Genomic DNA, 22,777 nt, shown 5'->3' with positions numbered 1-22,777 from the left:
GTTCAGGCAATTGGTTGAGAATACACCTCGAATGCTAAGGACTCAGGGCACAGCCTCACCTCTAGCCTCACTCACTCTTTCTCAGCACAAATCCTGAAGCCCTCAGAATCTTAGTCAGGAATGTTCCTGTTTAAAATCTTCAACTTCCTATCATCTCTTTGCTACTAAGTGTTTGTTTTTTCTATGGCAATTTTTTCCCAGGTCCCTGATCCTAATCTTTATAAACCACTCATAGAAATATTATAATCAATGTTTCCCCACAATATTTCTTGTGATTCTTTTATTTGCTTCTCTAATGATTAATTTCCCCATTTACCTTTTGATCCTGCCCAGAGTAGCCTGTGGTTCTGAATTAATCCAAGAGTCTTTTTTTATTTTTCAAATTTTTATTGGGAATATTGGGGAACAGTGTGTTTTTCCAGGACCCATCAGCTCCAAGTCAAGTCGTTTTCAATCTACTTGTGGGGGGCGCAGCTCAGCTCCAAGTCAAGTCATTGTTTTTTTCAATCTGTTTGTGGAGGGCACAGCTCACTGGCCCACGTGGGAATCAAACTGGCGACCTTGGTGTTATGAGCACCGCGCTCTAACCGAGTCAACTGGCCGCCCATTCCAAGAGTCACTGCAGGGGGACACTGCAGGTTGTGAGATTGATCTTAATTGTTCAGAGGCCCCCATTTTCTGTGGCATTGTGTGGAGGGACTGGAATGGGGTGAAATAAATACGGAGTGTTTTTACATTTTAAAAAACATCTCTTTCAGGTTGTGCATCACTCTTTCTTCCCTCATGCTCTTGACCCAGAGGGTCACATCCCTCTCACTGGATATTTGTGAGGGAAAAGTGGAGGCAGCATCAGGAGGCATCAGGAACAGGAGCTCTTTGTTTGAGCATCTGTGTAAGGCACTGCCCTACTTCAGCTACTTGCTCTTTTTCCCTGCTCTCCTAGGAGGCCCTCTGTGTTCTTTCCAGAGATTTCAGGCTCGTGTTCAAGGGTCCAGCTCTTTGTGTCCCAGACACTCTTTCTGGGCTCTGACCTGGAGGGGTCTGCAGATTCTGGGACTAGAGTGCCTAAAGGTGGTTATGAGGGGGGTGGTGAGTACAGGCGCGGGACTGGCTGACTGCCAGCGACTCCAGTGCATCTGTGTCATGTGGTCCACAGCTGGGCTCTTCAAACTCACCTACTACTCCCACTGGCTCCTGGATGACTCCCTCCTCTGTGCAGCGGGCTTTGGATCTGAGTTTGGTCAGAGCCCTGGGGAGGAGGGATACATCCCTGATGCGGACATTTGGACACTGGAAACAACCCACAGAATATCCCTGTTCACGAGAAAGTGGAACCAAAGCACAGCTCGGTGGCTCAGACGCCTCATTTTCCAGCACGGCAGGGCCTGGCCGTTGTTGCAGACCTTTGCCTTCTCTGCCTGGTGGCATGGACTCCATCCGGGACAGGTGTTTGGTTTCCTTTGCTGGGCTGTGATGGTGGAAGCTGACTACCTGATTCACACCTTTGCCAATTTGTTTATCAGATCCTGGCCGATGCAGCTGGTCTATAGAACTGTCACTTGGGCCCACACCCAACTCATCATTGCCTACGTAATGCTGGCCGTGGAGGTCAGGAGCCTCTCCTCTCTCTGGCTGCTGTGTAATTCTTACAACAGTGTCTTTCCTATGGTGTACTGTATTTTGCTTTTTCTGTTAGCAAAGAGAAAGTATAAATTTAACTGACATCTTTCCCCAGCCTTCATCTTATACATCCATGACACAGAATTTAGAAAGTGGCAGATGGTGCGTTGTTGATGCATATGTTTGAACTTTTCCATAATAAAAGGTTTTTTTTTAAGTATTGCATGAATATACCTGATATCTTGCCATAATAATTTGTGTGTCTATTTTAGCAAGCTATTATACTGGTACAGAGGACCCCCGAAATAAAAAAGACGTTGTTTCTTCCCTTGTAGTTTGCAGTTTTGGTGTAGGAGCAGTTTAAGAAAAGCGATACATAAAAACATAAAGTACTATGAACCAAATGGCAAATGGTATATACACGGACTTCTAAAAATTGAGTGTCCGATTGGTCCACTTGATCCTGGCATGTGAGTTTAGCAAGACAAGAACACCAACGAAACAACACTTAAATCCCATTATATTGGCTTGTTACATGAACTAGAGACTCATCCTTATTAATCTGAAAAACTTGGTCTAAAAATGAAAAGGCTGATATTATCTCAGAGATATGTTAATAAACTGAAAATGTAGCTAAGACTTGATAACCACTTACATAATTATTAAATACAAAACTGATTCATGAAATATGTCACATGAAGAGACCTGTAACAAGAAGTAAGCACTGTTTTAGCACAACTTTGAGGGTCTGGTTCCTTTTTCTCAACATATCCTAAATAATTCCCTCTGTTCTTTCCTCTGTGAGGATTTAAAATACACTGAAAGACGTCGCACCTCCAAGTTACAGTGAAGCAATGCCATTTAACTAGCACTTTCACCATCTACCCATCTGCAGGCCTCCTGGACTAGTATATAATTACTAGTTTTCTTTAAATCAACTTTAACTCCACTTACTTTTAAAAGACTTCCCTCTTTTTAAGAACTGGCATTGGTGAAAACTGGGTTTAGTGTCCTAATTATATTTTATTCTAGTACTCACTAAAAGAAACACATACTTGTTTAAATGAAAGAGGTGTATTTGTGTACTGCTTAAAATCACCTGCTTACCCAGGATTACATCTCCTCTGCCATAGGAAGCATTGTACAGTTATCTAAACTTCCCAAACCAATCATTTTCATCCTTCTCAAAATACAAAATTGCAAGCTTTTACTATTTAAAGCCTGACAAAAAGACTACTAAGTTAGAAGTCTGCCTAATACTACTAAGTTAGGTCACTTAGCAAGTTCTCAGTCAATATCACTCACTAACACGAAGGGAGCAAACATCCTAGTCTTAGCACGCAGACTATAACACAACAAGCAGCGAGGACTTGGATGAACAGATGGCATGGATGTGGGCTGGCCTGAATCATCACAATTCTATACTCCTCACACCACAGTCAGTAGCTTAAAGGAGACAGCACAGACCAGTTGGGTTTCCCAGGGTTGGGGACAGTCAAGGGGGAAACAGTAGATATAGCCAAGGGCGTTTTGAATGACTCTAAGAGCATTCCGAACACGTTACTAAACTAATGATCCTCACTGAGATTCCAAACCGGAAAGGCAAGTGGGGTGGTGGTAGTAGTGTAGTAAGTTGGGAGAAAATTTAAATAATCATTGCAGCACTATTTATTATAGAAAAAGAAAATAGTCAACATTAGCAGAACAGTTAAGCAAATTATGATAGACTACAGAGCTATTAACAATGGGTGCTTTTCAGAGAGGCACTTCTGGGGAGCTGACTCCATGTATGTATGTGTCAGTTTGTGAAAATCCTTGGAACTCCACACTTAAGATATACGTAAGTTTCTGTAGTATGTTACACTTCAATCATTTTTTTAAGTGAGTGGTTTTAATGTTTAGGGAAATGCTTATGAGAAAATGTTCAATTTTTAAAATTAGTTGCTTAGTAAAGTCTTTTGAAATGCAATTCAGTCTCCAAATTTATGGCCCTTGGTCTCTGTTCATGGCCAAGGATAATTTCTGCTCCTCTGATTGGTTAAAACCAGAACATCTATTTCCATCCCTTCTATTTGCAACCTAGAAGAAGGGTTTCATGAAGCTGGACAGGATAAAGAACAGTGCGATTTGAGAGACTTCAATCTCAGGGGAAAGTCAAAGCCAGCAGGAACCATCTGTCTGCAGAAATGTGATCCTGGGATCCAAGAAGGGTAGAGAATAGGGAGAATGGATCTTCCTCCAGTCTTCATTTCCTTTGTTAAGACTTAACTCCTGTTCCAGACTCCTGCCCCAGATGCTCCCTCAGTAATTGGCAACTTAGTTTTCCTTTCCTTCAATTACTGATTCTGTCACTCCCAAGACTCTACCGGTTGCCTCTATTTCCCTTGGATACGTGCCTGGTAGCACCTGCTTATTCACCTCTTATTAACCTCATGGCTCTGACCTGCTTCCAGAACTGGATTTGATGTTTTTCTTCTTGTTTCATCTAGAAGTCGCCCCCAGGCCTCCCCGGCTTTATGTCTTGTTCTGGCCCATTTGTTGGCCCAAACAGAATAGTATTTTGACAAATCATGCTTATCTTCTACAAATGCAAGGAAGGGGCCAACAGCCTGTAGACTGGAGCCCTGGACAAGTGAATTAGGTTCTGTGGGCCAAGTATTAGAGCTGAGCGACTCATTGAAACATCCCCCAGTGGGCATACACATCCTGACCCCTGGACTCCCACCTTTCATCAGAGAAATCACTCTGAAGGGCTTGGTAGGAGCCATTACTGTAACATTTTTGGGGGGGTTGATAGAAGGGGACCCTATCCAGTTGTTTGAAAATATCACTGTGTGCAATTCTGGTGATTAAGAAATCCCTGAAAAGGGGATAAACCATGATAACTGCAAAGCTCAGAATCCTGGCAAAGCTTAATTAGAAAATTATTTAACAGAAAGCCACAAAATGTGTCTTCCTAAGAGCACCAAGGAACTACAGATACCATTGTTTGTGAAATGGCATTATCTAATAAATGTTCCATGGAAACTTAAGTTCACCTCTTGACCTATTATTTTGGATAAGCTAGGTTCACGTCCCTCTAATGCATAGGTAACCACTCACCTGTGCTGGTTTTACTCTGTTGGCAGGTGCCGTGACCAATAGGTAGCCAGTGGATCTAAACTGGAGCCCAGACTTGGCGATCCACCCTAATTGTTAAACTTCTCCACAGGAGACAATCCAGTCTTGGTTTTTTTTACCCATGTAGTTTTATAAAGCAGACACAGGGAGAGTTCACTGATACACATCCAATCCTTGTTCATCAATTCCATGAGAACATGGGAAAGGAGGCCCCCAGATGGAGAATTTTGAGGAGTTTGTCATGGCAACCAGGTAAGTGCCAAGAAAGCCAAGTTTTGCCTCTGTCCAAAGGATGCTACTCAGCCTATGTGACCGACTTCCTGGAGGCAATGAGCTGTCTCTCTGGTCACCTGAGAGGTCCTGGCAGCCAGCCTGCCAATCCTGGGTGAAGGGAAAGGGATCTAACAATGAGGAGCAGGTTGATGGTGAAGCAGGTTCCGTGGGTGTGAAAGAGCTGATTTGACCTCTGTTCTCATAGGAACACTGTAGAGACCAATAGATTATGGGTATTGCAATGACCAACTGCTATAAAAGAATAAATGGCAATCGTTAGTAATTATCCTGATTAAAATGCCAACTATTAGACTATAGATTCAAGCCACTTCCAACAGATTTTTTTTTTCTTCATTGCAATGTGCTCCATTTTCTTTTTTCTTAGTTTCAGGTGCACTAAACAATGTAATAGTTAGACATTTATCATTTATATCCCTCACACAGTGACAACCCTCGTCCCCCTATCCGCTACCCCTCTGACATCGCACACAGCTATTACATTTCCACTGTCTCTATTCCTAATGCTGTACTCCGCTTCTTGTAACTATACATACATATATATATATATATGTATATATATATACATATATATATACACATATATATGTATATATATATACATATATATATATACATATATATATATATATATATATATATATATATATATATATATATATATAAATTATATTTGACATTCATTATGGTTCAACTTCAGTTTCAGGTGTACAGTACAGTGATCAGGCCAAGAGATTCTTTACATGTTTGTAACATACCGTATTTCCCAGGAAATAAGATCTAGCCGGACCATCAGCTCTATTGCGTCTTTTGGAGCAAAAATTAATATAAGAACTGGTCTTATTATAATATAAGACTGGGTCTTTATAATATAACACTGGGTCTTATATAAGACCAGGTATAATATAATACAATATAATACCGGGTCTTAAATTAGTTTTTGCTCCAAAAGACGCATTACAGCTGATGGTCTGGCTAGGTCTTATTTTCGGGGAAACATGGTAGCAGATGGTGCAGGAAACTTGGTTCCCTATCATCTCGGGGAGCAGCACTGAGAAGTGAAGGGATTATATTGTATGTGACCTTTCTCAACTGCACCTATTTCCAAAGCAACAAATTTAAAAAAAGGTCTAGTAACATGGCTATTGCTCCTTTAGCATTTGATTTGTAATCACTGCTGATTCTGATGTTAACGAGACAGCCCAGTGGGGAAGTAGCCAGAGCACCTCTCTAGGAGGCAGAGGGTCTGGTTTAGTCCCAGGGCTAGCACTAACCACCTGTGTGACCCCAGCCATTCCCTCTCCAGGCCCAAGTTTCCTAGTGTGCCAAAACTAAAGGTGGATAAAATATCCTTTATTTTTAAACCTGAAGGCATTATGATTGTGTAAGTGCTTTGTCAATTTTTCAACATAGGAAAAGTGAAGCAGCTTTCTCCCAATCTGCCTCTATTCATCAAGCAAAAAATTTTGCAGGAAGAAGTAAAAGATAATCTGCTGAGTGTCTAAGGTTCTTTATAAACAACTGGCATATATTTCTTCCAATTATTTCTCACTGTATTAAAAGAACAAACTGCTAGTTTTGTGGCTTGCTAAAAAACTGAAACATTATTTCCCTAGTACTAATAAAACACTATGAACTTCCTTTGATTCTCCCTTTCTTGAATAATAGTTTTGATTTCTCAGTCTATATTTGGCAACTGATAACTGTCAAATACTTGTAACATTAATCTGCTTTGGGCCTCATGTCCTGGAACAATTATAATAGAGATGAGATTATTTCAAAGGAAGTATCTTTGCCTTGGTTTTTGCTGCAACTATCTTAGCAATACCTTTTAAGCTACAATCAAGATAATGTGTTTATATATTTTTTACTTGCATGGAGTTTGTACAATTCATATAACGCAGTTGTTACCTTGGTTTAGTTGCATGGCCAATCTGAGTATATTAAATCAAGTGCCTTAATGGATCCACTAGTGTGGAAACATGGGCGGCATTTTCTGGTATCGACTTACTAAAGCGATATTTTCTCAACTTTTCTTCTTAAGCATTTTAAATTTTTTCAGGTGTAATAATATTGTGCTTATGTTAAAAAATAAACAGGTCACATTTTAGAGATACTCACAGATGAAATGTCTTGGATTTACATTAAAATAATAGTGGGTAGAGGAAATGGGGGACATACACATAGAACAGATTGGACACACGTTAAGAATTGTTGAAGCTGCATGATGGGGACATAGGAGCTCAATATATTCTCTACTTTTGTGTAGGCTTAAAAATTTACATGAAAACAATTATGCAAAAGACTACTAGGTAAATATGGCAGAGTGAAGTCATATTAAGGAATTTCCCTTCCCCAACTTGTTATGAAAAGAACGAAAACTGTAAAAATCACTGTGATAAGAAGCCTCTAAGATAACCCCAATGATCCATTTCCTCTCCCTGGTATTCACCTTTTCCCATATTCAACCAAAATTGGTCTGTGTGACAAATATTTTATGACAGAGGTGATGGTATGTCACCTCTAAGAATAGTTTACAAAAGGCAGTGCAGTTTACCTGCTACTCTTACCAACTTAACCTTTGGCCTTTTCTTCTTCATTGCAGTCCACCTGTACTGACCTTCCTTCTATCTGCCTAAACGGTAAGTTTCTGAGCTTTTGAAATTGCTGTTTCCTCAATCTAGAATATTCTCACTCAGATCTACATATGGCTGCTCCTTCACATCACTCATGTCTCTGCTCAAATGTACAGAACCACCTTGTCTAAAATAAATGCTCTTTCCACTACAGCATTCCCACCTCCTTACCCTTTGTTTGCTTCATATTACTTTTCATGAAATGAAATTATACTGTTTTCCTATTGTTAAATAAATTAAAGGCCTGGATAGTTTCCTAAACAGGAACAAGACATGGAAACCACGCAAACATACTTCACAATTCAGGTTTGAGAGAAACTATGCCAGTATGACATTAGAAACCCTGAAATATTTAGGGATAGAGTAAAATACATTAGGTTGGTGCAAAAGTAATTGCAGTTTAAAAGATTAAAAATAATTGCAAAAACTGCAATTACTTTTGTACCAACCTACTGTGTTTCTCTGAAAATAAGACCTAGCTGGACAATCACTCTAATGCATCTTTTGGAGCAAAAATGAATCTAAGACCCAGTCTTAGTATAAGACCGGGTATAATATAATATAATATAATATAATATAATATAATATAATAACATAATGCCATGTCTTATATTCATTTTTGCTCCAAAAGACGCATTGGAGCTGATTGTCCAGCTAGGTCTTATTTTCGGGAAAACACGGTAATAGTAAAATGAGTATAAGACCTACATACTAAAAACTAAGAAACATTTTCTGAGAAAAATAAAACAACAAAAAAACTTGAGAGATGTACATGTTGACTGAAACATTCAAAATTGTGGAGGTTTACATTTTCTAAAGATGGATACCATATTCCTTTCCGTATGCGTTTCTTACAAAATAACATTGATACTTTTCCCATTGAGTGGTCTATGGCCATTTCCCTTGAACCTGGGTTGGGGGAGGATACCTTTTTGACTGGTCTGACCCAAGTGATGCTATGTGACTTTCAAGGTAGGTCATAAAATTGCCATATGCTTCTCACTGGTTTTCTCAGGACATTTGCTCTTAGGAGTCAGGCCATCATGTTGTGATGAAGCCGCATTTCCATGGACAGGTAGAGGTTCATAAGGAGAGAAACAAGAGTCCTTGGCCCTCATCCTGGCTGAGCTCCCAGCTGACAGCCAACACCAATTTGCCAGCGTTAAACGTGTCATCTAGGGAGATGATCCACCAGCCACTAGTCAAGCCACCTCAGCTGATACCACATGGAGCAGAAATGAACCTTTTGCCCTGCCCAAACTGCAGATTTATAAGCTAAATGACTGCTGATTTAAGCCAATAGGTTTTGAGGTGGTTTGTTATGCAGCAATAGGTAACTGAGAGAATTGTTAAGATTTCAGTTCTCCTCCAAATTGATGTAGATTCAATGCAATATCAATTAAAATCATAGGCTTTTTAAAAAATAGAAATTGGCAATCTATTTCTAAAGTTTATATGAATGTACTGAGAACAGCATAAACAATTTTTGGAAAAAAAATGAAGAGTATGAAGGCTTACCATAAAGACACAGTAGGTTGACACTTATATGGTCAATTAATTTTTTACAAAAGTGCCAAAACTTCAAAGGGGAAAAATAGTCTTAACAATAAATGCTGGAAATGAACATTCATATGGAGAAAAAAATGAACCTCAGCTCTTACTTCATACCACACACAAAACATAACTTGAGATGACTCATAGGCCTTAATATAAGAGGTAAGACTATAATTTCTGCTTTTTGAAAGGCATGGAGAAAGCAAAACACAAACCTTACAATGGGAAAAATAACACATATATCTGACACAGGATTTTACAACTCAGTAATAAGAGCAATAAGAGTACAGTAAAAATATGCAAAAAAATGTGAAGATGCTTCACAAAAGAACAGATACTTCACTTTTGAGCTATTATGAATATTCATGTACAAGCTTTTGTATGGATGTTTTCAATTGTCTATGTATATATGTAGGAGTGGAATTGCTGGGTCATATGGTAACTATATTTAACTTTTTGAGGAACTGCAAATTATTTTCCACAACAGCTGCACCATTTTAAATTCACAGTAGTATTGTATGAAGGTTCCAATTATTCCACTTCATCACCAACTTATTATGTCTTTTTCATTCTAGCCATCCCATTGGTGTGAAGTCGTATCTCATTGTGGTTTGGATTTGCATTTCCCTAATGACTAATGTTGAGCATCTTTTCATGTGCTTATTGGCATGTATATCTTCTTTGGAGAAATGTGTATTCAGATGCTTTGTCCATTTGTTAATTGGGTTGTCTTTCCACTGTTATGAGTTATTTATTTATTTTGGATACGTAATCCTCATTAGAGGTATAATTTGCAAATATCTTCTCCCATTCCATAGGCTGTCTTTTCACTATCTTGAGTGTCCTTTGAGCACAAAAGTTTTAAAATTTTGATGAAGCACAATTTATATATTTTTCCTTTGGTTGCTTGTTGCTTGTCATAGCTAAGAAACCATTGCCTAATCCAAGGTCATTGAAGATTTACAATGATGTAAATTTCAGACTTTCATAGTTTAGCTCTTACATTTAGGTCTATGATCCATTTTTAGTTGATTTTTGAATATAGTGTGAGGTAGGGATCCAATTTTAATCTTTTGCATATGGATATCCAGTTGTCCCAGCACCATTTGTTGAAAAAACTATTCTTTCCCCATTGAATTATCTTGGTATTAAAGTTGTTTAAAAAAAAAAAAATCATTGGAATGCTTGGGAAAACAAAAGTTAAGGAGCTAGACATCTGTACCTGTAATCCAGAGGTAAGGAAGTTTCCACTACTACCCAGGTAAGGAAACTACTGCCAAAGTCACAAATCTCCTACATCTGGTTAAAAGCAGTGGCATGCAGAATCTTGTCAGCCCCTGAAAAAACTTACATCTGCCAAAGCCTGCACGCCACTACTGGCAGACAATGAACATCTTTTGCTTTCATTCAGGTTTCCAGTTAGCAAGTGTTAGTTCTTTTTGACTTAAGCTTCAGTTATCTGCAATATTTATTTTACAGGGTATGTTCTGTTCCCTGGGAATGCTAGAAAATTAGGAGGCCTGTAATAAAATAAGAGCTCCCTTATCTTCATTGATAGAAAGGACAATACAGGTTTAGGTGGAAGAAATATGAATTTGCATTTCCCACCAATTTTATACATCATAAAGCATCCTGAGATCTAAAACGTACATATCATTTAACAGTACTGCTGCATGGCTGCTTGTTAAATTTGACACGCTGGTTCAAAGTTACCTAAAACTTATGAATCCAGTCACATTTAATAAAATATTCTAGAGTAACTCTAGAAATCTGGATTATGACAATTCCCCCTAAAATCATATTAAAGCAGACACTAAGAACCTGTAATCCATACTTTGTAAAGTATACAATGAGACTATAATTAGGACAATTTGGAGCGAGATTCATGTTTTCTCTGTTTACATTGTACCACCACACAGATTAATTTTTTACCTTTAACTGTTTGAAACGTTTGTAAACAGCAATAATAAATGGTAGTAAATATATTAAAACACGTAGTCATAAAAAAGTTCTGAAAATTTTAGAACTAGTACAACCTTGACTTTAGATCATCAGTAGTCTTTTTATGTCAACAAAACGTTCTATGGCTGTTTTTGTAAACGGTTAAAAATTTTAAAATTCTAATTCTCCAGATTACCAATCCTTTTACTAGAGCTCAAAATCACAGGGCTTCATTATAACATTTATTATTATAGCTTCAATTTTATTTTGGAAGTGACTATGACATTATAACTAATGTCATAGCTGCTTTGTATCACACTATTAAAATGGATAATGCACTTCAGAAACTGAAGTGTGCAGTATATTTTCATTTCAAAAACACCCACAAACTAAAAACATATTTAAAATCTTTATTGTTTCATCATCAAAAGTTTTCTTTCCATAGAACAATGGCAATGCAGGATCAGTGCATATTCTATGGAAAATTCATACCTCAAGTTAACTAGCCTAGAAATCAGAGACAGCACTATGTCGAGCTAGTGTGCAAGATCAAAGACACAACGCTGCCAGTGTAATTAGTATACAGGAAGAATGTGCAGCTGTTAGAAAAAGAGTCTATGGCCAAGTGAATAAAACAGTTGCAGTGCACTGCACTGACATTCTAGAACAGAAAATGGGGAAGGACCAGAGAATGTACTTCCTGCCCAAAAAAATTGAGTAAATCACAGGCACTGAATTCCCAACTGTTTCACCAGCTAACTCATGTGTATCCGTACCTTCTTCTTTAAGTGTACAACATTATAACACTGCAAGCCATTTTCAGCCTAACATGTAAATGGGACAACCACTGGGCAGATATTTCATTCTGCCTCCCATCTCACAACTAAAAGCAACAACTTGGGTTCAGCTATAAAACCTGTGGCTTTTAGGCATCTTTAGTAAAACACTAAACAAACCCAAAATTTGTTCCCATTTTCTTGAGAAATAAACTTTATAAAACAACAAAAGATAGCTGTCATGATTACTCAGTTTTGTCTCAAGACAAAACAATTTTTATGTAGGTATACTGAAGAAACATACAAACAAATAACCTTAACAAAATAGTCAGACCAACTTGAACATTTTCATAACTAGCTCCTGAAAAAAGTACGGATAATTGTGAGCGGCAAATAACCACTGCAATTTGATCATGCTTAGTTACTCGGAATTGTTGGGTCAGCTTTGTGTCTGAAGCTGCTGTACAGCTGGATTTGGCTACTTTGCATTAATTCACACAATAAATGCCATTAAAAATAAACAGCAGATCTATCATGATGAGTTAAAAATCAAACCAACTGAGAGGTATACAGGAAACTTGTCTTAAATATTTTTAAAGTACACATGATATATAACCTTAGAGGATAAGAACTATAATTACCATGGTCTAAATCTTAAATTGTTAATGTATGAATTATCTGCCAGACTAACAAGTCACTTGCTAATTACGTCAAGGCCTTGTGGGGCAGGGAGCACTCTGAATGTATGGCATAGCAATTCCTTTCCAGGTGAGCTCAACACCTCTAATTTAAAGTGTTGTTAAACTACATCTGAAAAGTTATTTAATATATACATCGTATAAAATAAGTTAAAAGGAGGGAACAGGGAAAGGTTTTCTGGTATATATGATGCAAACACACAATTTTCCCTTATCAGTAGTTCCATGAATGTCCATTTTACCCATAGTAAAACATGAAAGGCTGATAGACGATCCAAAAGATCGCTTATAAATAGAAACAGGATTCAAAAAATGGAATTTCAACATCATTTCCTCCCACAATGCAACTCACTCTATCATAGACATAAATAAAAACCATATGTCAAAATCCGTTTTTACACCCTTATCTTAAAATTTAACAAAAAATTCTTCTAACAATTGAGAAGAAAAGCACTCCTTTGTAGCAATTCCATAAAATAATTTTCAATTCACAAAACACCTGCTTACTGGCAAAACCAGCAATCCTTATGGGCATTAATACTTGGCCCCTCTGAGGTATAAATGCAGCTATATTTGCACTGAGTATATAGTCTATAAGGTATGCCAACAGTCTGAATGTTTGCATAAAATTGGGAATGATGTCATCCTGACTGATTGAAAACTTACTTTTATAACTTTTTGTAATAATGAAGTTAATTTTAAGAGGAAAAATATACTTTAGCCCAGTAACAGCCAGCAGAAATCTTAATTCCTAACCAATGTGAATGGTTATTACATTTAAAAACTGTTTAACATTGTATATTGATTTAAAAAAAAAACTGAACAGGGAAAACACATAAATATTTAAATTCAGCAGGACACCACAAAAAGCATACTACAGATAAGTGTGAAATCAGTCAAGCTTTTCCAAAAGAGAAAATCCTTTTAATCCTTTAGCAAGTCTCTGTGAAAATAGTATGCTTATAATAAAAGTGAGACGGGAGCACCTAGTACCCCCAAGAGGCTTGCTATACCCATTAAGTATTGCTGCCCCATCTCCTGTGTGCATGGATGGCCAACAAATGACAAGAAGTCCATTTGACAATAGTTCAGTAATTTCTTTCACCACTGCTGCCAGCTGAAGTCGTCATTGCTTCCAAAGACCAAGAAAAAGCCCAGTATAGTTGCAAAGATGACTGTGTTTCCTGTGAGAACAAGTGCACAAGCTCCCCACTCAATCTATGGAAATAACACACAAACACCCAGTTAGCAGAGAGAAAATGAAAAGCAAATCAAGGCTCTAGTCGTATGTCAATTATGATCTAAAACAAATAAGACTTGTAATAATAACTTTCACACTACTGAACACTTACCTGTACTTCTGTATTGCTGTTTTTATTTATCTCTATTTCTTTTAAAAAGACAAAGTCACGGAAAGATGATTAACTGTTCAAAGGCAAGCCTGACTTTGGGCCATGAGGAGGCAGAACAGAATTCTACAATTTTCCGTTTATAAAGAAATTTGTTCCAACTCTTCCTTAGTGAATCTAAAAATTTATCTAGAGAGTATATTAAATTTAAAGTATCTGGGGTGGCCGGATGGCTCAGTTGGTTAGAGTGTGAACTCTGAACAACAGGGTTGCCGGTTCAATTCCCACATGGGCCAGAGAGCTGTGCCCTCCACAACTAGAATGAAGGACAACAACTAGGAGCTGATGGGCCCTAGAGAAACACACTGTTCCCCAATATTCCCGAATAAAATTAAAAAAAAAAATTTAAAGTATCAAAGGTGAAAACACACTCATGCACATTCTTTTAAAGGGGCAGGAGGAGTAGTCGCCCTCTCCACATGCCTATCTTCTCCGCCTTCTCTAGCTCCCGAGATGGAAGACTGATCTGACTGGGGAATGTGGGAGGAAGAAGCCAGTATATGTAGCCCAGCCCCTTCTCTTTTGCACTTTCCCACCTGCAAAGAACACAGGACCTCCTTGGGTCTTCCATGTTTTAAGCTGTACAGGGCAGGCCTGTGGTTGTTCAGCACTGGCTTGGTCAGCTGTTGTGCCCAATTCTGAGGGCGAAGTATTGGCAAGCCAACTGTTGCTGCAGCCCCCAGCCATGTTCTCTAATATACTGTTTATCAGTTAACAATGAAAGTAAGATTTTTATCTCTATCTCCTAGTCTCCTATATCTCTCATCTCTTTTTCACGTCATTCCCCCTCCCTTTCTTCCGGCCCCCCACCCCCCAACTCCAGTTCAAGCCGTTGTTTCTCAGTCTACTTGTGTAGGACACAACTCCCTGACCCATGCTGCTATTGGGAGACTTGGGTGTCCCCCGCCTGCTGAGGCAGTCAGTCGCCGGTCGTCGGGCAGCTGCTCACGGCAACTCTCGCCGGCTGCCAGCCACTCATGGTAGGCCATGGCAGCACTCAGCAGCCCGGGGCAGCTCACGCCTAACTCCGGCTATTCACCGCAGCCCAGCTCCAGGGAGAGCTGTTGTTCACAATCATAGCTGTAGAGGGCGCAGCTCAGTGGCCCATGTGGGAATCCAAGCCTTAGGAACACGGCACTCCAACCACCTGAGCCATTCGGCCGGCCCTTTTTTATGTCATTTAACAAAAACTTTTTCCTGAGAAAAACTTTACATTACATTAGTGAAGAATGTATTTACTTACCAGATGTGCTCTGGCAAATACAACAGGGAGTCCAAAAGCTGAGACAACAATGCCTGTTGTAAGAAATATGGCAAGTTCCTTACAAGCGTTACTCATAGCATCTGTATCATCCACTAATCTTCTGGCTATGCAGTATGGAATAGGTGAAAGGATGTAAAAAAAGAGAACAAAGAGGGGCCAGTATTGGCTAGAAAAAGAAAAATAAGTTAATGCAGTTTTTGCCATCTGTTATTTTCCCGCACATAAAATATGCTTTTTAAAAATAATAACTAAAGGAATAACAACTAAAGGTAGAAAGCATGATACATTTTAAAAATAAGCTATCACCTGAACACTGAATAGAGAAACATCTAGTCATAGTATCCCTAATGTCAATTATGACACAATGAAGTATTTCTTATATTACAAGAAAATGCTTTATAAATTATAACAATTGGAATCAAGACCCAAAATTAAAAATATTTTTCATTTTAGGTTATAAAGAGGAATATGGAAAATGAGGAATATTAACACAGTAATTTTTACAATTCAAGATTCATGCCCTTGATTTCAATGATATCCTGCCTTAGCATAGTGCTGGAACACCTCCAAACGTCTCTTAGGAACTCCCAAAATAGTGAAATCAAAATACAGGAAATGAACTGAAAAGTAATATTGAAGACTTTCAGCCAGAATAAAGAATTCATCACAAAAATCAATGGCTTTTAGTCTACAGTTTAGCTATTGTATTGTGCCAATGTCATTTCCTGGTTTTGATAATATAACTATAGTTATATACGACAATACCACTGGCAGAAGCTGTGTGAATGGTACAGGGACCACTCTACTATTTTTGCAAATTCTTGAGAGTCCGTAATTATTTCAAAATAAAAAGTTAAAAAGAAATAGTCTTTGAAACTGCCATAAAATAAACTACACATCATAGTGGAGATTTCCTTATACTTACAGGCTTATGATAAGCAAAGATTTATCTATGTTTTTACTAAAAATCTTTTCCTAAATATTTTGAGAATAGAAAACAATTACAAATGAACAAATGCTTAAGGAAAAAAAATTCAAACAATACAAAAGCACAAAAAGTGAAAACTCAAATTTGCCCACATCTCCTGTTTTCTTTCCCACTCTCCTACTGAGCTTCTTGTGGATCCTTCCATACTTCCATACAGATAAACTCTAAAAATATGAATGGATCACCGTACCTTTTCACTTAACGATGTATCTTGAATTTTACGTATTAGCACTTACAGATTTTCCTCATTCTTTCTAAGACTGCTTCATATTTCCATTGATGGATGTGCTATAATTTAACTATTTTTCTTTTGACAGACCTTTTGGATGCTCCCAGCTTTTTTTTTTATTATAAACAAGTCTGCCATGAACATCCATACTCTCACCCAATTACGAGCACACATATCTGTGCAAACATCTGCAAGTAGATTTGTATGAGAAATTCTAAAAAGTGGAAGGGCTAGTTCCAAGAATAAATACATTTTGTGAGCTGCAAGCAAACTGGCTTCCAAGACTGCAGTTATTTATACTTCCACTCGCAGTACATGACAGTGCCTGTTTTCCCATATCTTTTATTCTTGCCAATGGATTTCATTTAATTTCGAGTGACATTGAGTATATTTTCATGTGCTCATAGGCAATTTGAAATTATTTTTCAGGTTTGTTTTTCATTTCATATTTTCATTTTTCTAGTGAGTTTTCTATATATTTAATTTATCCTAGTAATTTTTAAAAGTTCTTTCTTATTCTAAGAAAAGTAATTGCTTACATGACTTTTTTTCTTAGTTAATTGTCTCTTGACTCTGCTTATGGTATGTTTTGCTGAAAAGGTATTTTTAATTTTCTTGTATTTAATTTTATCGGTAGGTGCTCAAAACTGGACAGTAGCGCTGGGCTATTGTCTTGCTATCTTACTGTTACAGACTTGGCAATAGTTAAGGAATAATAGCCAAAGTATTTTTTTTTTTTTGCACCTTGATGTCTTAAAATATTTACAAACAAACTTTAAGTGAACACTTTAAAAAAAAGTTTGTCCTTGGCAAATAAACATTTCTCAGGATTATTTCTACAATAGTAAAGAACTTTTTTAAAGGTGTAAAAGTAGAAAGATTTTGCCATTATACTTTCAAAAAGACAAAAAATTTTACATACTTGTATATTGGAAGGGCACATCCAAGCATCAAAAACATCAGCCCAATTGCTCCTCCAAAGGACAAACTAATCAAAGCTGCAAGGTAAATAAAAAGTGAAATAGAAATATTTAATTAAACTAAATTAATATTATTTTTATTAATATTAGCAGTCTGAACATTACATGTGATCCCAGAAGCAAAAAGTAAAACAATACACACAAAAGAAATGTATTAAAAGTATTATCCAAAGTGTAAGTTATCTAGTATCAGAATTAAGTCTTGCGTAGCATCTTCAAAGCAAAATAAAGCAATACTGATTTTCAAAGCCCTGACCTATTACTAGCACACAACTGTATACCCTAATTACTGGTTCCATTTCTAATGAGTATCCCAGTCTGCAAGATCAATGCTCCTCCAGACATTATTACCATATTTACTCACAGATCACTATCGTTTTGAAAAACAGTATGTGAAGAAACTCTGCACTGTCAGCTTTACTGGACTTTAGAAGCCTCATCCATTGGGAAAATCTCTCTGGTTTGGCTTCTGCTTCTTTGTATATAAGTCTACCCCCAACAGGCACAAAACTCACAAGAAAAAAGTATACAAGGATATCTGTAGTTAATTATTTAAATCAATTAATTTTATTCCAAATATTTAAATACTTGGCAAAACTGTAACTGGGTTTCCTCCCCTAATCTCTTACACATTAGAAAATATGCAGGAAAATGGGTACAGTCTTTTTGTAGTATTACTATTTTAAGGCATTATCACAATGCAACAGATGCATTGTACAGGTGAAATATAGTTTCTAAAAGTGAAATGTAGCTTCTAAAGTTACAGACACATACTTATACAAAGCATTATATTTTACAAAGTGTTTTCACATGTATCAATGAGTACAAACAACTTTCTTGACTAGGCCTAGTTAATCAATGACCTAGAATTAAGCAGATAAATAAATGATCAATTTATTTTGAGTTATGTATAATCTGTATTTCTGCAACTACAGTGATTAAAAGAATAACTTATGTCTTTTTTTTAATGATGTAGTTAAAGTTTAAGAGTTGTACAAGCTCTAAAAGTTACCAAGACAAAATCTAACATGTAGAAACCAAAATTAACAGCAAAGGGGTTAAATGCTGCCAAGTACTACTGATAAAACTTCTCTGAATTAAAATAGTCATAATCAAGGATGCTCACTGATATGGTAGCATGGCAGATTTAGTTTCTATTTGGATCACTGATATAGGGCATGTCAACCCTGAACACATTTATTTAGTCCTTAATGCCATACATAATATTTCAGTTACAGAAAAAGAAGAGAAAGAAATTTGCACTTTTATTTTACAGCAAACGAGGAACTTTATGTTTACAAGGGAAGGCAATGTAAATGATGAGGAAAATACTGAGTCTACATTTGCTTTGGTCAGTTAAAAATATGTCCTCATAATCTGCCCTCCTTACTTCTGACACATATCAATCACACCAGGCTACTCATCCATGCCCTCTGCACTCTAGTGACACTGGCCCTCTCTCCTTTCCTGGAAATCAATAGGTTCCCTCACCTGGCTATTGCACATGTTGTCTCTTCTACCTCAGACACTTTTTCATTCATTTCATTAAAAAAATACTTACTGAGCATCAAATATGTAACAGGTCCTGGGGATATGTTAATAAATGAGATAAGGCCCTTTCACACTCATGGAGCTTGTATTCTTGTCCTACTCCTTCCTCTTTCCTCCAAGTTAACTCTTACTTTTCCTTCATATCTCAGCTCAATCAGTTCTTCCTCAGTGAAGTTTTTCCAAACTTCCTGAATAGACCAATTCCCCCAATTACATTCATTCATTCAACAAGTATCTATTGAGCACCTAATGTATATCACACAGTTCTTGATACTGGAGATAAAATAATGAAAAAAATCAAAGCTCTTGCTCTCATGAAGTTTACATTGTAGTGGGAGAATAAAACGATTTTAAAAAGTAACCAAATGAAAGTCAAGTGTTATGGAAAAAATCAGGCAGAGTAAGGGGAGGGAGTGCTATTCTAGACACAGTAGCCTGGAAAGGCCTCTCTGATGAGGTGACATCTGAGCAGAGATCTATATGAAATCATTGTGAATCATGTGGGTAACTGCGGGGAGCATTTCTGGCAGAGGGTCACGCATGTGCAGAGGCTCTCTTTGCACTGTACACCTCCCCTTTGCTCAGTTATCACAGCTATAATTTTATATTGATTTATTTGTCTTTCCTTCTAAACTGTTCACTCTACAAGGGTAAAAGGTTTCTGTTGTTGATGCTCATGCTCCAGCTCTTAACAATAAATACCTGTAGAATGAATACCTGAAAAGAACCAAAGGAGGAAAAAACAGAGAAAGGGAGAGAAGAGGAGGTAAGGGAGGGAAAGACAGTACCTGATGTAGCAGAGTAGAAAAAGTGCTTAACTGAAAGTCAGGAGATGCTGGGTCCTGCCTCCTACCAGCCACATACTAGCTGTCTAAATAATTATGTCTGGATGTCATTTCTTTCTTTTATAAAATGAGTCGGACTAGAGCTAAAATGCAAATAAGTCCTTGAACACTAAAGATATTTGTTGTAAGACATGCTGAAGAAGTAAAAAAACATCTCTACTTTTTGAAAGTAGTTGCCAAACAGCTAAGTTCACTACTATAAATACTATATGGTAACACCTTCTTTATTCAGAAGCCATTTATCCAGATTATAGTTTAGAATCCTGGAGGAAACAAAGGTCACTAAAGAGACATAGTAGATGTCACAAACCCCATACACTAAAGCTAACATTATTTATAAACAGCCACTTGGGCTCTGATTCAGAGGTTATTTATTCATGTTTTGTAACACAATTGTTGTGAACTTCAGCAGAATAAAACATTTTCATTTTAAAGAATCATTTAATGCTTATTTATATTTTTTCAATAATATTCATGTACCCAGAACAAAATTAAGTAAAAAGTAACTTTCCCTTCCCAGAAAAGATCACTGTTACCTGTACCTTGTGACATAAAATTTATAAAGTTTGATGATCTTGATTGCCATATTGAAACAAATGAGAAAGAGGAGATAGAATTGCATATGAGAAAGATCTGCCCTCTGACTGGAGGGAGAAGACTGAAAAATATTTTACATCAGGCAGAAAAATTCTCAAAAAGCATACCAGTTTTTGGTAATCGTGGACAACAGGCACGTAGATTCCATTTCTGAGGGTAATTCTGTTCTGACAGAGAACAATTATTTATGTCTTATCAAAAAAAGAAAGTCTAAATTTTTTGAGTATACTCTTGAAGTTAATGAAAGGCAATTTCTTTAAAAAAAAATCAAGTAAAATGAGGTAAGATTCAGGTATCAAAAAAATAATTTTCTGTGACATCTTACCTCCCAGTCATACTGGATAAGACAAATGCCAATGGAATTAAATAAATTGTTCAGAAGTGTTTCCAAAACTTGTAAAGTATCTCCAGTCTTATGAAATCAGCATCTAGGCTGATTTATATATAAATTTCATCATTTGTGCATAAATGGTTGTTCTAGATGACACATCAACAAGACAAGAATTTATACTGCAATTGAATGATGCAACATTTGGAAGCAAAACTTAGATGAGTCTGGTTTCTCTTCCCAAAGCCTCTAAGCTAGCAATGAAACAGCTCAATTATCTAAACTCTCTAGAGACAGCGTGATGGTTCTGTGGTTACAAAGAAATTAAAGTAGGAGAAGGGACCAATTCCCTAACCTGGGAGTTACCAGAGAAACCCAATATATAACAAAGCAATGAGCAAATGGCTCAAGAAATAAGTAATGGAATTCAATTATAGCAACACTACTTAATGTAAAGACAGGCCACCAAGAAGAAAATATCCTGATAATCATAACAATCAGAAAATCTGACTGAAATGTAAAGCACAATTCCATTGAGACACTTTCACCTAATTAATATTTACCTAGGTTTACGGAAAGAAATTACTTTTTTTTTGAGAGAGACTCCCGCATTAATGACACTGAAGAAATGGGGAAGAGCACAGAACCTGGCAACACCCTAAAAACCACAGCATTGATTCAAAGGATTTAAAGGATTTAAAAAGGTCTATTATAGTTCAAAAGGAGATTAAAAAGTATCTCAGTTATTCAAATTACGTTTTATATGGGAAATAAAATGTTTTCTGACATTAAAGCTAAAGAAGAAACAGTAAAATGTGACTCTGGGGAAGAAGATCAACAAAAGTTGTTGTTAAAGGAAATAAAATACACAGGAAAACACTTATCAAAGTTCTTCATTTCCTGCTTATCTGCCCCTTTTACAAAGCCGCAGGTCAGGAAATCAATGTAGTTTCTTGTCAAGTTGAAAATGCTGTTAATGGTATTTGCTTTTAATCACACTAACAGAGCTGCCAAACAGTTGGAAAAAATGCAACATTCCCATTTCTAAAGAAACAAACGAGTAATTTTTCCTTAAGTTTTAACACAATTCTATCTTTAAAAAATCTAACTAAATAAAAACTTTGAAATGTGAAAAAGGCTCATCGGGCAACTGTGGAGAGGACAGAGAACAGGAGCACCCCGGAGTCGCTTACAGGGTCTAGCCCATCGCATAACCACCACAAATTAAAATGCATCCGTTTCCGGAGCATTTACAGGTCCTGAGAGTGGATGTGATGGCCCAGGTTTCGGAAAGAACCGTCCCTAAGCCCTTCCTGGGCGTTCCCGAGGGACTCCGTTCGGCTCGACCTCTGAAGATCGCACTTACGCCTTTTAAGTGGGAAATGACACTGATTTTCCATAGTTGGCATCTCTAAGGCCTCGAACCCCTCAAACCCACACTCTGCCGTCCTCTCTCTCGCAGGCAAACTCCTGCAAAACGTGTCTGATGGCCCGAGTCGCTGCGGGACTTTTAAGAGACCGCAGACCACTTCATTCCTTGTACTCGGGGCGATGGGGAGGAGAGAGGCTGCCGAGATCAGCAGAAAGTGGGGGCTGTTGAAGAAGCCGCCGTCCCCGCCGCCCTTTCAGAGAGGGCGCCGCGCCCACCTCCGCTGTGAGGCTGCGAGGGCGGAGGGAGGGTCGGGGGTCGGGGGTCGGCCTCGGGCGCAAGGACCCCGCGGCGCGCACCAGGGCTGAGGCGGCGGCGCGCGTGGGCCGCGTCCCCCTCGCCCCAGAAGACCACCCAGCACTGTGGCGTCCAGCGTCTCAGGCCCACCTTTGATGCCTGCCATGGCGGTGACGTCGCTCCTGGCTCCAGGACCCAAGGCGGCGGCGGCGGCCGGGAGACCACAGACGCGCGGCGGCAGCGACCAGACAACACCCGGAAGTGCGCGACGCAGCACTTCCGCC

The 22,777-nt window shown here is 37.9% G+C and overlaps 2 protein-coding genes across 4 annotated transcripts in view; one reads left to right on the top strand and one right to left on the bottom strand.

The window, feature by feature from the left end:
* Window positions 1-17,442, top strand: part of MBOAT4 (membrane bound ghrelin O-acyltransferase MBOAT4) — a 26,167-nt gene extending 8,725 nt beyond the window's left edge. For 2 of the 3 annotated variants that reach the window (XM_088793469.1, XM_019750520.3), the window contains exon 3: window positions 759-3,265. In XM_088793469.1, coding sequence (XP_088649595.1) covers window positions 759-1,722 — 964 coding nt within the window. In that variant the 3' untranslated portion in view covers window positions 1,723-3,265. Of the gene's footprint in view, window positions 1-758; window positions 3,266-7,636; window positions 7,674-16,614 lie in introns of those variants that run through there. The other variant, XR_016019450.1, reaches the window with a different exon arrangement.
* LEPROTL1 (leptin receptor overlapping transcript like 1) lies at window positions 11,559-22,777 on the bottom strand. The gene is made up of 4 exons (XM_019750525.3): window positions 22,644-22,777; window positions 17,449-17,524; window positions 15,289-15,475; window positions 11,559-13,854 (listed from the first exon to the last, which is right to left on the bottom strand). Exons 1-4 carry the CDS (start codon window positions 22,657-22,659, stop codon window positions 13,738-13,740), a joined length of 396 nt encoding a protein of 131 aa, XP_019606084.1. The 5' UTR covers window positions 22,660-22,777; the 3' UTR covers window positions 11,559-13,737.

This window comes from Rhinolophus sinicus, chromosome 16, assembly GCF_057876585.1.
Source record: "Rhinolophus sinicus isolate RSI-liver-muscle chromosome 16, RSI-T2T, whole genome shotgun sequence".
Lineage (NCBI taxonomy): Eukaryota > Metazoa > Chordata > Mammalia > Chiroptera > Rhinolophidae > Rhinolophus > Rhinolophus sinicus.
This window is presented reverse-complemented; position numbering and strand designations above follow the sequence as displayed.